Source organism: Nanorana parkeri, unplaced genomic scaffold (assembly GCF_000935625.1).
Source record: "Nanorana parkeri isolate BGI_ZX_2015 unplaced genomic scaffold, ASM93562v1 scaffold124, whole genome shotgun sequence".
NCBI classification, from domain to species: domain Eukaryota; kingdom Metazoa; phylum Chordata; class Amphibia; order Anura; family Dicroglossidae; genus Nanorana; species Nanorana parkeri.
This window is the reverse complement of record NW_017306392.1, coordinates 2,166,104-2,180,198: the sequence shown is the minus strand read 5'-3', so window position 1 is coordinate 2,180,198 and position 14,095 is coordinate 2,166,104. Positions and strand designations below refer to the sequence as shown.

Sequence of the window (14,095 nt, the reverse complement as noted above, 5' to 3'; positions counted from 1 at the left end):
GCTGTGAGAATCTCGCAATGCCTCATGGGATTTGTAGTTCCACCACAGCTGGAGGGACGGAGTTTGGCTACCCCTGCTCTACAGCTTAGAGTTAGTGGCAGAACTACCAGGGTCGCATCGGTTGTGTACCGTACTGACGAGGTATCCGTCTGCTACTGGTGTGCTATAATTTCCCTCAACCCAGGAATGCATCTACCGTGTTACTTCCAGGTGTGCATGAAGAAAGGGGGTCATGAAAACAGCTGATTTGAATGACACGGTCTCACCGTAAGTGACTCGGTCGAGAAAATGTATGGGGTCGAGAAAAATTATAGAACACTGACTTTGACACGGTCTGGCTCCTCCCACTATCCTCCCAACAGCTCACAGCCTAGAAGTCCGGTGGCCCACAGTGAGTGAGAGTGCCTAAGTAGCGGACATGAAGCGGAGTTAGGCCAGAACCATTTAGAGAGCCCAGCCAGTCACCCCTTTCATGGACTTCCTACTGAGTCCTCACATCACCCGACCAATCACACTACTGTTACATGGATGGCAAAAGTGGCAAGTGGGGGCAGGGTAAGAGGCAAAGTGAGAAGTGGGCCAAGTCACTGCACCATGGGCCTCTGGGTTGTACTTGCCCCCTGGGCTAAAAGTTGCCAGTCAGCCCCTGTTCAGGCTTGAGCATTTTTGTTTTAGCCAATGGAAAGCTTGGTACTAGGAGGAGGAGATGATTGTTAAGAAAATGCTCCTTTTCAGGTACTGTCATTAAAGTCTATGGGGCCAAAATGTCCCATGCTGCCTCAAAAACAGCTCATGTACTTTTTTGAGCTTCAGGCATCAAACTACAGACACATCATTGCTCATGTAACAAGTAGTGGGATTTTGTTTGTTGAGCGGTTTGGAGCTTTGAGCTTCAAGCTACAAAATGCTCAGGTGTGAATCAGGGCTTAAAGATTGGAAAAGGATCCGGGAGCTTCACCTGCTGCCTGGAAATTGAAATTGAGAATAGTCATATGCAATATTTTATATTAACCTGGCTAAAAAAAAAAAAAATATATTCTTACTTAACTTTTTAGGAACATCCATACAAAAACAGTACGCAGACCCAATGTGTACATTTCTAAATTGGTAACTTGATAGTCCTTTATTCTACTTCTTTAAAAAGTTTGCATAGTGAGAAATTGTTCACACCTTTAATCTCATGGTTCTGTTCGGTACCGTGTGTTAGTGTGGGAGGTGCGTTTGAATGGCACCCCAAACACACCTCCCACCCGCAATGCAATCGACAGTACTGCAATAGACACGTGGTACTGCAATAGACATGTGGTACTGCAATACCATGCGCTACGGTGTCATTAAAAAAGGTAGTGCATAGAGAGCTCCATTTCACACCCCAGATGCCAATACTATCTGTCTTCTCAGGCTCCATCTCCAAAGCAAAGAAATCCCACCTGAGATTGTTTGTGAGTGCTGCCAGGGCACTGATTCCTAGGCATTGGAACTCTCAGGTGATCCCTACCCTGGGGGAGTTGACTGCAGAATTGTGCCGACCAATGAGATCTGAGGAGCTGATTGCCGAACGGTTGCACAGGTCCGATGGCTTTCTATCCAGATGGAGGCCCTGGCTACTGTTCATGGAATCTGATGAGTTTAGGACCCTGGCTTAGCTTCATGATCGTTTTTCACTGATCACGCAGTACCCCTTTACCTCCCATTCTCTTTTTTCTTCTCCTCTCATTTCCTTTTTGTCGTCTAATTGTCTTGTCTTGTTGTGCGTCTATTATGTTGTCTATGTCTGGTAGCTTTAGGTGTTGCATTTAATTTGACCTTTTAATGGGCTCATGCCTCTCCGTATGGTCCCATGTTTTCTATTCAACGTTGGGGGCCCGGGGCCTTACCCCACTCAGGTGTGATGGTCCCCTCCGGGTTGGATCTTTTTGTTAGTGAATCCCCCTGCGGGGGTGGGTAGTTTGACATGGGTACGGCTCGATCTAGGGCCCATTATCACATATACTGATGGTTTTAAGTAGTGATATGGTATAACCTTAAATATTGCTCACCCGTTGCTGCCTTTGTATGTTTTAACATTATATTGTCTGTGAAAATCTTTAATAAAAACTATTTCTGCAAAAAAAGGTAGTGCATGCATGTGGTAGGTGTTTTACACAGTACCATGAGTTAATCGCAACCGTGCAATTAACGCACGGACCCAGTTTGAACAGGCCTTCAATGCTCTCTTGACATGTGTATTACTAAACTGCATCAGATGCCCAAATCTTTTGCAATAAAAACCTCCAACGATGTTTGCTATTGCAAGTTACTCATTAATCCTATCATTGTGCTTTGTGATCATGTTACACAAGTGAAAAATAATTCAATGTCATACACCTGAACTCATTTCCTTCTTCACCCATCAGCTGGATTTCTTTAACTGTAGTTCTTTGCTCAACAACATTTTTTAACTAAAGTCACTCTGTCGCATGCGTTGTCACATAGCTCCCAGCGGAGTCACTCTGTCCAATGTGTTGTCACAGAGCTCCCAGCAGGGTCACTCAGTCCCATACGTTGTCACATAGTTCCCAGTGGAGTCACTCAGTCCCATGCGTTGTCACACATCTCCCAGCAAAATCACTTAGTCCCATGCATTGTCAGGCAGTTTCAAAGGAGAGTCACACAGTCTCTTGCATTGTTATACATCTTGCTGAGGGACTCCTTTTTAAACTGCATGAAAATCCATGAAACTGAGTGATTCCCCTGAAAGCCATGTCACAACGCATGAGACTGAGTGACTCTCCTCGGAACTGCGCCAATGCAGCCCACGGAAGTCACTCAGTCCCATGCGTTATGCAGTTCAAAGGAGAGTCACTTAGTCCCATGCATTGCCACCCATTTCCAAGGAGAGTCACACAGTCCCATGCATTGTCATTCAGTCATTCAGTTCCAATCAGAGTCACTCCATCCCATGCATGCCATGGTTGGCTGAGTGACTCGCCTAGGAACTGCATGGCAATGAATAGTTCACACCGATTCTGTACCGGAACACACTGGGTTGCATCCCTGGCCGGCTCACTGCGTTTTGGGGCGGGAGGGGGCATGGCGGTGCATTGAAGTCAATGGCACCGTATGCCACGCCCCACGGTCGCAGTGCGATCGCTGGCACAGCAATGTCTGCATGCAGCATTTTTTCTGACCGCACCAGACCTGGAACGAAAAGCTAGTTACAAGGTGAAATTCTTTTTTTCCTGGAGCTCTTCTTTATGGCTGGCTGTTAGTGCTGCAACAACGTGTGATGGGGCCTCAAAGGGAAACCAAAGAGCCCCCTGTGTATCCAATATTCATCTGGAAGTCGTTCCTCTAATAGCACAGAATCGAACTGATTTCATTGCAATTCTATGGTAGTTTCCAAAACTGTATATAGAATTATTTTATGCATAAATCACTGTATAGCTGAACAGCTTTGGCCTTCTATGCTTCTGGGTCCCATAGCAGTTGTACAGCCTTCTTTGACTAGTTAAACCCCTGTGGGCTATAGATTTGCTGGTCTCCCTGAGTAAACAAGTAGTGACTGTCCTCTGTAGTGATCCACAGCTCTTTCTTTTGCAACTTACACAATGGTTAGAAGTGAAAACATGGAAATTTAATTTCCATTGTGTAAAGATTTGTAACTTCATTCATGCTTATTACCCCTAGCATAGCTCTGTATGGCCTAATGCTCTCCTAAGCATGACATTTAGACATTGAATTGGGCTGTTCATGCCCATGCTAACAGTACATTTCTGATGACTTATATGTATTTTTTTGTATATTTTTAATATCATTGATGCTTACAATATTATAGTCTTTGTTGCTGGGTTACTTTTTGTGGAGGCCTAACTCCGGTTGATAATTTGTATGAGATTTTGTTAGTGGGAATAGTGATGGACGTATAAAAGGAGGTCAGTCCAGTGACATCTTTCTAAAGATGAAGGTGAACCTAGCATTGATTTCCTTTATATCTGACATGCTGTAAAAAAAATCTTAAATATTGGATGTCATATTACAAGTCTCAAAAAGGAAATATTCCTTTTTGAGACTTGTACCAGTACATTTACATTAAACAAGCTTGGGGAGATTTCTATAGCACCTAAGAACATAGAAAATGCAGCAGTGTACTTACCTAGTGCCTCACTGTAATATGCATCCCAGTAGGGTGAAAAAATAGAAAAAAATAAAGCATCTTGAGATAAATAGTATATTGTGTTTCTTACTCGTTCTATAAAGGACATTCTGTCTGTGAAATCAGTCATGATACCGGGTACATAAGAAAACGGCATGGGCTGGTGACCACAATGTCTTTCCATAATATTACCCATTGAGAACCTAAAGGAATAGACAAACGGCACTCCGATAATCTCAGCGATAAGTTCACCACATGGAGCAAGCGGGTCTGCAACAAGAATATCAAACTTCTCTTCTTTTAGCTTCTTTAACATCTCCTTGTTCTTTATTATGCCATCACATACTAGACGCCCTACCTCCTTAGAGTCGGCTATGGATTTTTTCATTTGGGTAAAGAATTCCCAATACGACATATTAGCCAGATCATAAATCCATATGCGCAAGAATTCTTCTAGTAGCTCTTCATTTCTGTGTCGTGAAAAGGCAACAGGGAAGACTTCAAATTTTAAGGCTGAGGTTTTGTGGGTGTCCATGATAAGATTGGCTGAATTGACCAGCACTGTTACTTCATGGCCTTTGTGTGCAAGCTTTTCAAGGATTGTATTCAAGTTCATAAAATGACTGCCGTCTGTTGGCCAAGCCAGAATTTTTCCTGAGTAAGCTGTGCTGAAGAAACTTACATGCAGCAAAAGTAAAACACTTGCACAGAGCATGTTGAAGATCTGCTTTTTGTAGCAACTTCCTGAACAAGAGTGAAGCAGGAACTACCCAGCAACACTGAACTTTGTTAGCTTGGTTTATCAGGAAATCACATGATCCTTTACGTTCTATAGAAGGAAGTCCCTTTACCATCGGATAAAGAAAAGCTTTTCATGTCTTCTCACAATGCTCCATCTACAGGCCAAAACGTTTAATGTTGTGTAATGCACAATATTGCTTGTACACAGTATGAATAACCATTGATTGAACATTTGTGCTTGCTTCTAGAATCAAGCTCACAGACCTAAAGAAGAACTGCAGGATGTCTTTAAATCAGGGGAGGACAGGGCCGGAGGGCGATCACCCCCTTTCTTTTGCAACTCACCCGATGGCAAGAAGTGAAATCATGGAAGTTTAATTTCCATTGTGTAGAAATGTTCTAACTTCATACATGCCCCTTATTACCCCTAGAATAGTCCTATATGGCATGATGCTCTACTAAGCATGACATTAAATTGGGTGAGTCCACTGTGTAGCAAAGTCCTGGATTCATGGCAAGGCAGAGTCCTAAGTCCATTGTGTAGCAGAGTCCTGGGTCAATTACTTGGCAAAGTCCTAAATCCGTTGCATGCAGGGTCCTGAGTCCATTATGTAGCAGAAGTCTTTAGTCCGTTGTGTAACAGGAGTCATGATTCTATTGCCTAATGGAGTCCTGAGTCCATTGCGTAGCAGAGTCCTGGGTCCATTGCGTAGCAGAGTCCTGGGTCCATTGCGTAGCAGAGTCCTGGGTCCATTGCGTAGCAGAGTCCTGAGTCCTTTGCATAACAGAGTCCTGGGTCCATTGCCTAGCAGAGTCCACGGGTCCATTGCCTAGCAGAGTCCCCGGGTCCATTGCCTAGCAGAGTCCCCGGGTCCATTGCCTAGCAGAGTCCCCGGGTCCATTGCCTAGCAGAGTCCCCGGGTCCATTGCCTAGCAGAGTCCCCGGGTCCATTGCCTAGCAGTTTCCCCGGGTCCATTGCCTAGCAGAGTCCCCGGCTCCATTGCCTAGCAGAGTCCCCGGTTCCATTCCCTAGCAGAGTCCCCGGGTCCATTGCCTAGCAGAGTCCCCGGGTCCATTGCCTAGCAGAGTCCCCGGGTCCATTGCCTAGCAGAGTCCCCGGGTCCATTGCCTAGCAGAGTCCCCGGGTCCATTGCCTAGCAGAGTCCCCCGGGTCCATTGCCTAGCAGAGTCCCCGGATCCATTGCCTAGCAGAGTCCCCGGGTCCATTGCCTAGCAGAGTCCCCGAGTCCAGTAAAGTAGAATAAAACAGAGGATGTCACACCAGGCAGATGTTCAAGAAGAAGGTTTATTCAGCCAGCCGAGAACACGCAGCAACTCAGGCAGGCGGGTTCAAATAATTTGGGCTTGCAGGCCCCTTTAATAGGGGTTTGAACAGTAGAACCATCTGTATTACCTTGTATTATCTCCAAAAATCAGATAGTAATAAGCCACTTGTACTCATATTTGATTGTGCCAAGAATATTAGATGGCACTTCTTGTCTTGATAAGACTCCCTCACATCAAGGTTAGAGGACAGCTGTCTTGGCATTGAACCTATTGTTCCTTAAGCCAAGGTCAGAAAAGTTGTCATTGAACTCTTGTACTTCTATCTACAAACCCTTAATTAACTTTAGTTACCTCAACACAAAAGCTAAATGTTCCGATTGTTGCTTATTCATACAACTCATTATATATGTATTACAGTATGTGTATATATGATGTTTCCACTTTATAATTTTGTACTATATAAATGCAGGACGTATTAGTTTACTTTCTCATTTTTCTCTACAATATGCTGCTAATATGAAAGTAGAGGATTCTTCTTAAATATATTTTACGGTATATGCAAAATGTCCTACAAGGCTAAAACCTCATTTGCCAAATAGATGCCCAATCACACAGTGCATTCAGGTCTGCTTGTAGGTTGGAGACATCCTGTAAGGACTGTATTCCACTACATAACTTGGTGTCATCTGCAAACACAGAAATAGTACTTTTAATCCCCAACTCTATGTCATTTATAAATAGATTAAACAGTAAAGGGCCCAACACTGAACCTTGGGGGACACCACTAACAACCTCAGACCATTCAGAGTGTGAAGCATTGATCACCACTCTTTGAATACAGTCTTTAAGCCAGTTTTCTACCCAATTACAGATGGAATGCTCGATACCTACTGACCTTAACTTATACATTAGCCGCATGTGGGGAACTGTGTGAAACGCTTTTGCAAAGTCCAAGTATACTATATCCACAGCCATTCCTCTGTCCAATTTATCACTTACTTCCTCATAAAAAGAAAGTCGGTTTGTTTGACAACTTCTGTCTTTTGTGAACATATGCTGACTATTGCTTATGATGTTAGTGTAGCCCCCATCACCTTTTATGAGGTGGCTACTAGAAATTTAGTGATTACCAGAGCTGCAGACAATCTGGCTGGATTATAGGTGTCTGGTATTGGTTGTACCTACCTGGGTGTAGTGTGGCTCTACTGTAGTGTGGGATGGCCAATGGGGGACACTATGAGTGTATGCACAGTTCACCAGCCAATCACTAGGTCTCTCTCTAAACCAGTGTTGCATGCTGGGATAAGGTACATATACTGGAGGGAATCCAAGCCATGTGCTCAGTCTAGTCTTGTGCCAGCCATGGATTAGTCCAGGGCTGGATGCTGCCCAGCCAAACCCCAGCTTAGGCCTGAGGATGCTGAAGTGCGGGAAAAGCTTTGCTAGGCAACAAGTAGTGGAGGAGGCCTGTGCTGTTGTCAGAGGAGGAGAACTAAGAAAGTGGATGACTGCTGGAGGTGCCTTGAACATAGAAGACCTCAGGAGCAGGTCTGGTGCCTCTCCTGCTGGTGACCTGTGTTCGTCCCTGTTCATTTGCAGCTCAACCTTTTCGATTATGCAACAAATGGATCTACATTGGATTACTGAGTTGGTCTGGTGAGTCTGGAGTCTGTCTGTTATACCCTGGATGTCTAGGATCCCTATAATCTCTCTCCCAGTGTGAATATGTTAATAAAATGTATTCAGCATTATGCTTCGGAAGTGCATATCAGATTTGTGGACACTAGAAGAGGTAAGACTTTGATCACTTTTCAAATATAGGCACCACATTTGCCTTGTGCTAATCCATTGGTACCAAGCCAGTGATAAGAGAGTCCCTAAAAATTTGATACAATGGCTTAGAAATTATACAGCTCAATTCTTTGAGGACACGTGGGTGTAAGCAGTCCGGTCTAAATGCTTTAAATACCTTAATTTTGTCTAACTGTTTTTGGACCATATCAATATTCAGTGTGAAACAAAAAATTGCAACAGATTCCTCCTTCTATGCTAAACTGTGTGGATGGAGGAAGCTCCCACTGGGCCAAGCTTCAGTATCTTGCTAGTCGGCCCCACTGGCTCTCAAAATACCTGAACAATCTGATTGGATGCAGCCATTGTTCAGGTATTTTGAGAGCCAGTGGGGCCGACTAGCAAGATACTGAGGCTTGGCCCAGTGGGAGATTCCTCCATCCACACAGTTTAGCATAGAGGGAGGAATCTGTTGCACTTTTTCCATCTGACCATAGAAAATCTGCAGGTAATCTATAGGTGTATTGCCAGCTTTATATGTGTTTTTTGTATATATTTTTTTAATGTCACAGTTTTGTTTGTTGCTGTTTTACTTTTTTTCACTCCGGTTGATTTGTATGAGGTTTTGTTAGTGGGAATGGTAATGGACCCATAAAAGTAGGTCAGGCCAGTGACATCTTTCTAAAGATGAAGGCTGAAATGCATCTAGCATTGATTTTTTTTCCCATCTGCCATGCTGTAATAAAAGCTTAAAGATCAGATCAAATTTGGATGCTGGCTTTTTTTGGGACTTGTACAGGTACATTTACATTACATTTCTATAGCACCTAAGAACATAGTAAATGCAGCAGTGTACTTACCTAGTGCCTCACTGTAATATGCATTCCAGGAGGATGAAAGGATAGAATAAAATAAAACATCTTGAGATAAATAGAACATTGTGTTTCTTACTCGTTCTATAAAGGACATTCTATCTGTGAATTCAGTCATGATACCGGGTACATAAGAAAACGGCATGGGCTGGTGACCACAAAGTCTTTCTATAATATTAGCCATTGAGAACCTAAAGGAATAGACAAACGGCACTCTGATGATTTCAGCGATAAGTTCACCACAAGGAGCAAGCGGGTCTGCAACAAGAATATCAAACTTCTCTTCTTTTAGCTTCTTTAACATCTCCTTGTTCTTTATTATGCCATCACATACTAGACGCTCTACCTCCATAGAATCTGCTATGGCTTTTTTCATTCGGGTAAAGAATTCCCAATACGACATATTAGCCAGATCATAAATCCATATACGCAAGAATTCTTCTAGGAGCTTTTCATTTCTGTCTCTTGAAAAGGCAACAGGGAAGACTTGAAATTTTAAGGCTGAGGTTTTGTTCGTGTCCATGATAAGGTTGGCTGAATTGACCAGCACTGTTACTTCATGGCCTTTGTGTGCAAGCTTTTCAAGGATTGTATTCAAGTTCATAAAATGACTGCCGTCTGTTGGCCAAGCCAGAATTTTTCCTGAGTAAGCTGTGCTGAAGAAACTTACATGCAGCAAAAGTAAAACACTTGCACAGAGCATGTTGAAGATCCGCTGCTCATAGAAACGTCCTGAACAAGAGTGAAGCAGGAACCACCCAGCAACATTGACCTTTGTTAGCTTTGTTTATCAGGAAATCACATGATCCTATACATTCTATAGAAGGAAATTCCTTTACCATAAAGGTAAAGCGTTCCATGTCTTTTTACAATGCTCAATCTACAGGTCAACATATTTAATGCATGTCATTGAAAATAAAGAGGCTGCTAAGTGATAGTTGTGTAATGCCCAATGTTTCTCATGCACAGTATGAATGTACATTATATCCCTAATACAACACAGAATGTAAGTAGAATAAAAAAAGTCAATAGTAACAACTTTATTCATATTCTCTTGCTTTATATTTTGGCAGCATGTTAATCAGTATTTCCCTATAATCTGAAGCAGAAGTACAGCCACAGGCAACCATATTCAGACAGGTATCTTGTGAATAATTATAAGATTAGATATTAGTCATACCATCCAACTCTCACAGATAAGTAGGAGGGACACCTTGTAGCACAAGGTATTTATTTTATAAAAAAATTATGAAACCCGGAATTGTTTTTTATTCACCATTACTTTTCCTTTACACTGCCTTTTCCAAATAGCAAACTAGAATATTAAAAGATAGGATAAAGGTTTAGGTGCCAAATAACACTTTTGTTAGTTAAATATTTACTAATGTGCCAAGTCCTGCACTCCTAACTATTAGCATCTAAGCAGCTGTGCCAATTATCAAAAAGATGACAATAACAAATACTGACACGCATTTGACCTGATTCTAGCTGCTTTTGCATGCCCAAGACTTGTACGGAGAGAAAAGCATTTCTGATGCACACAAAAGCCTGTTGACAAATGCCCTAATTGTAACACTGGTTATTATATTCACTGTGGCATTTGTAGTTCTATTCACTATGGCTGTAAATAGGCATGAGCAAAATTAAGAGTTTTTAAATTTTCTCGAAATTTCACCATCTTGTCAAAATGCATTAGAGTCAATGGAGAAGCAAAAATTAAGGTTTTGAATGGCTCATGAGGGTTATAGAATGGAATAAGGACACAAAAACTGTAGCCCCTTTTAAGCACATTGAAGCATACAATGTGCAGCGGTCAGAAGCATATAACAGTGTCCATTACATTACTGGTCAGCAAGTGCAAAAATCAGTTTTGGCGAGCTGTGCAGTACAAAATCAGAAGACGGAAGCTGGGTCAGGACAAGCCGAGGTCAAGCCATGCAGGATAAGTGGTGTCGAATCAGCATACATGAGGCTGAGTAGTGGAACAGGCTGAGGTCAGGAACAGGCGGAGAGCAGCAGAGTCAGAGGATCAAGCCGGGTTAGATACAACAGGAACAATCAGAAATCAGGAATCAACATCAGACACTAGCTGAAGAATTCTCAGCCCTGAGTGGATGCAAGTTTAAATAGGCCTTTTGGTGCCATGATTAGATGTGAGCATGTGCACGCTGATCTGCGTGAGCGGCGTTGCACGTGAATGCGAGCATCAGCTTCCGCGTGCATGTGCATGATTACGAGCATTACTAGCACTAAATCGTCTCACACAAGCATGCACAATGGCTCTCGCAGTACCAGTTCTATGACTGCTGGCTGGGCTTCCCTGACAGCAGCTTGGTGCTGGAAAGCCCAAGAAGTACTCACACTTCTAGTGTAATTTGTCTTGACCGGGAAGGATGGAGTTTTCCATTTTAGCTTATTCAGGCCTGCAAGATGGTCAAAACAGAATCCACCTAGCAATGGTGATACAGGAATCTGGTTGTCCCACGTGAGGACCTTCAGGGATAACAAACAGTCAGGCTTTTGAATGGCAGAAGTTGCAGAGAAATACAAGACTGAGGTTTCACAGAGTCACTGGAGTACAGACGGGAAACAAAATGGTAATGTGTAACTCTGCATCCTTGATTTCCACTGAGGCTAAATAGTCCCCTGGATGCAGGGCTGCAATCATAGAATGGGTGGATTCCATTTGGTACTTCTGAACCCATAGGAACTGATTTAGGACTTTCAAGTCTTGGATAGGGTGAAACACTCCCTTGGCCTTAGGAACAGTGAACAGGTTAGAATAAAAATCTTGGAAATGTCTCCCTCAAGAAACAGGAACTTTGACCCCTTGAGAGAAAAGCTGACCCAAAGGAGCTTGTAGCTCTGTGAAAGGACGCTCTGGATTGCATCGGGAATGTCCTGCACCCAGAACACCGAAAAGGCTGACAGACATAGTGGGGGTGCCCCTTTATAAGGAAGAGGGCCTGAGAGGGCCTACTTGATACCCTGGAGGTCCAGGTCTTACAGCGGAATTGCCTTCACTGTTTGGGTTTTAAACTGATGCTTGGGGAGGACTAAAGGAACTCTTCTTAAGGGAGGGAGGGAGAGACTTAGTTACTGGAACCTTTAGGCTTCTTTTTCTGAGGCAAGAAGGTGCTAACTGTTTTAAAACATCAGGATCAGTTAGGATAGATGTGAGGTCCCTGGCCATAGACTTGGACCAGACCGATAAGGTCTGACAAACTGCCACAGAAGCAACAGTGGGTTCCATGGCTGTTAGCACGTTTTGGCATTTTAAGGGACCCCAAACTTGTGATCTTTGGGAGGGTCAAGGTAGGCAGTTTTAACTGCAAACAAGTGCAGATCGCATCCACAAGAACAGAAATCACGTACAGGTACTCTACACAAGAAGACTCCTAAGAACTGGATACAGTTTCTTCCTCCCTCTTTTCTTCAGTGAGCAAGCACAAACTAAGAGGGGAATCAGAGGGGGTTTCTAAGGATGTGTCTAGAAATATCAATCATGTTAGCCATTTCCCCATAATATTCACCTTAACAGTGGAAAACTCCATTCTGGATAACAAATTAAAGTAGGGTGGCCCAGAGGGGGCAGATGAAGACCCTGAAGCTATCAGCATAGAAGAAAGGAAGCCCAACACAGAATATACTGAAATGTTATCCCCAGAAGGGGAGGAATCCACAGCTGAGTTGCAAACTGGCTGTGTGGCAAAAGTACCTCCTACTGCTTTTTTTTATATCTTTTACCCCCAACCCTCTATGCTCAAGAAATATTAAATGCTGAAGGGAAGTTGTTCTAAGACCCTAGTTGATATCTTTTTTCTATCTGGGCTCAGATTATTCTTTTCTTTAAATAAAGATAAATGCAACAGATATATGGACATTCTGCCTTTTGTCATACCCTGACCACTTCTGTCCTGCACATACTGCCTGCTGTCATACTCTCTGCACTCTTTTACCATGGATACTACCTGCTGTCATACCTTCAGCGCTCTTCATCTTCACACACTGCCTACTGTCCTACAACACTTAAATACTGTTAAAAAGGCACACTTTGTTAAAATATATAATGTTCTGATACTCATATGTGGATAAGGCTTAAAGTGACATTAAAGTAAAAAAAAATGTTTCCCTCCCCCAATGTTAATGTTAGCACTTACCTTAAATGATGTCTCTTATTCTGGTCTTCCTCTTCTTTCCTGATGTTTTCATCTGTCCCTCCAGCGGTGCGCCAGCTCTCCGATCCAGCGCTGACTCCTTTGTCCTTACTGGCACTTCCGATCTCGCGGTGTCTGCATGCGGGTGCACGCGTCCATAGACTTACCTTGCGTCTCTGCTCGTCTCCGGGCTGAAAATCTGGACTGCGCATGCACCCACCCCAGGATGCTTTGCGGCAGCCCGAGCAGTTTCGTATTCTCGGGCGGGAGCATGCGGCAAAAACGGGGTAGGTTTAAACTAGGGCTGCGGAAATTAACGATTAATCCCTCTGCAAAAAAAAAAAAAAAGTCTGCAGATAGCAAATAGCGTTTTATAATTAATCGAAATTAAATCGATAAAAAAAAATTTCGATTAATCGAACAGGAAATTTTTAATAATTACCAGCCCTAGTTTAAACCGCTGTTAAATCGTTTAAAAAAAAAACTTATTGCATATATCTACTGCTTGCTAGCAGTAGATATAGGCAAAAAACCCGGAGGGTTTAGAAACCCTTTAATATAAAACATGGTCTTTACTAGGGATGCACAGATACTTTTGAATTTTTCTCTAGTGTAGTCTTGGAGCTCAAAAGTATCGGTACATGTACTCGTACTTGTACTGAGTACTGTACTTGGTATCTGTGCAACCCTAGTCTTTACTGTGCCTTGTGGAAGAATGATCTTGCAGCTCTGGGATCTTAGAATGGTGTAATTTTGGTGCTAACCTGTTCATTGTCAGTGCAGAGGACCCCAAAGAAAGATCTGAAATCACATGCTGTCAGTCAGTAGAGAATCTTTAGCAGAGAATCTTTGCTGTGAGAGTCTCGCAAAAGAGCATCTGTCTCTATGTCCTCAATGGCATGCACCTTGTGCCAAAATGACATTGCACCGAGGTCCCGCAACATACCAGGCAAGAACCTCCTCCTATGGTAACAAGATAGTAAAAGATCAAACACCAAATAGTGGACTCATCAAAAATAAGCATCATAAATACATTTAAACATATACATGAATAAATGGAAAAATCATGATCATCATGTATGAACTCTATTATCTTTAAAAATGTATATAT

At 42.9% G+C, this 14,095-nt stretch overlaps 1 protein-coding gene across 5 annotated transcripts in view; it reads right to left on the bottom strand.

The window, feature by feature from the left end:
• Positions 1 to 14,095, bottom strand: part of LOC108784710 (UDP-glucuronosyltransferase 2A1-like) — a 35,791-nt gene that overhangs the window by 20,168 nt on the left and 1,528 nt on the right. For 2 of the 5 annotated variants that reach the window (XM_018553587.1, XM_018553589.1), the window contains exon 1: positions 4,136 to 4,866. The exons of 1 other annotated variant lie outside the window; for it this stretch is intronic. In XM_018553587.1, the coding sequence (XP_018409089.1) occupies positions 4,136 to 4,850 (715 nt within the window). In that variant the 5' untranslated portion in view covers positions 4,851 to 4,866. Of the gene's footprint in view, positions 1 to 4,135; positions 4,867 to 9,157; positions 9,174 to 14,095 lie in introns of those variants that run through there. 2 more of the 5 variants (XM_018553588.1, XM_018553590.1) reach the window with 2 other exon arrangements.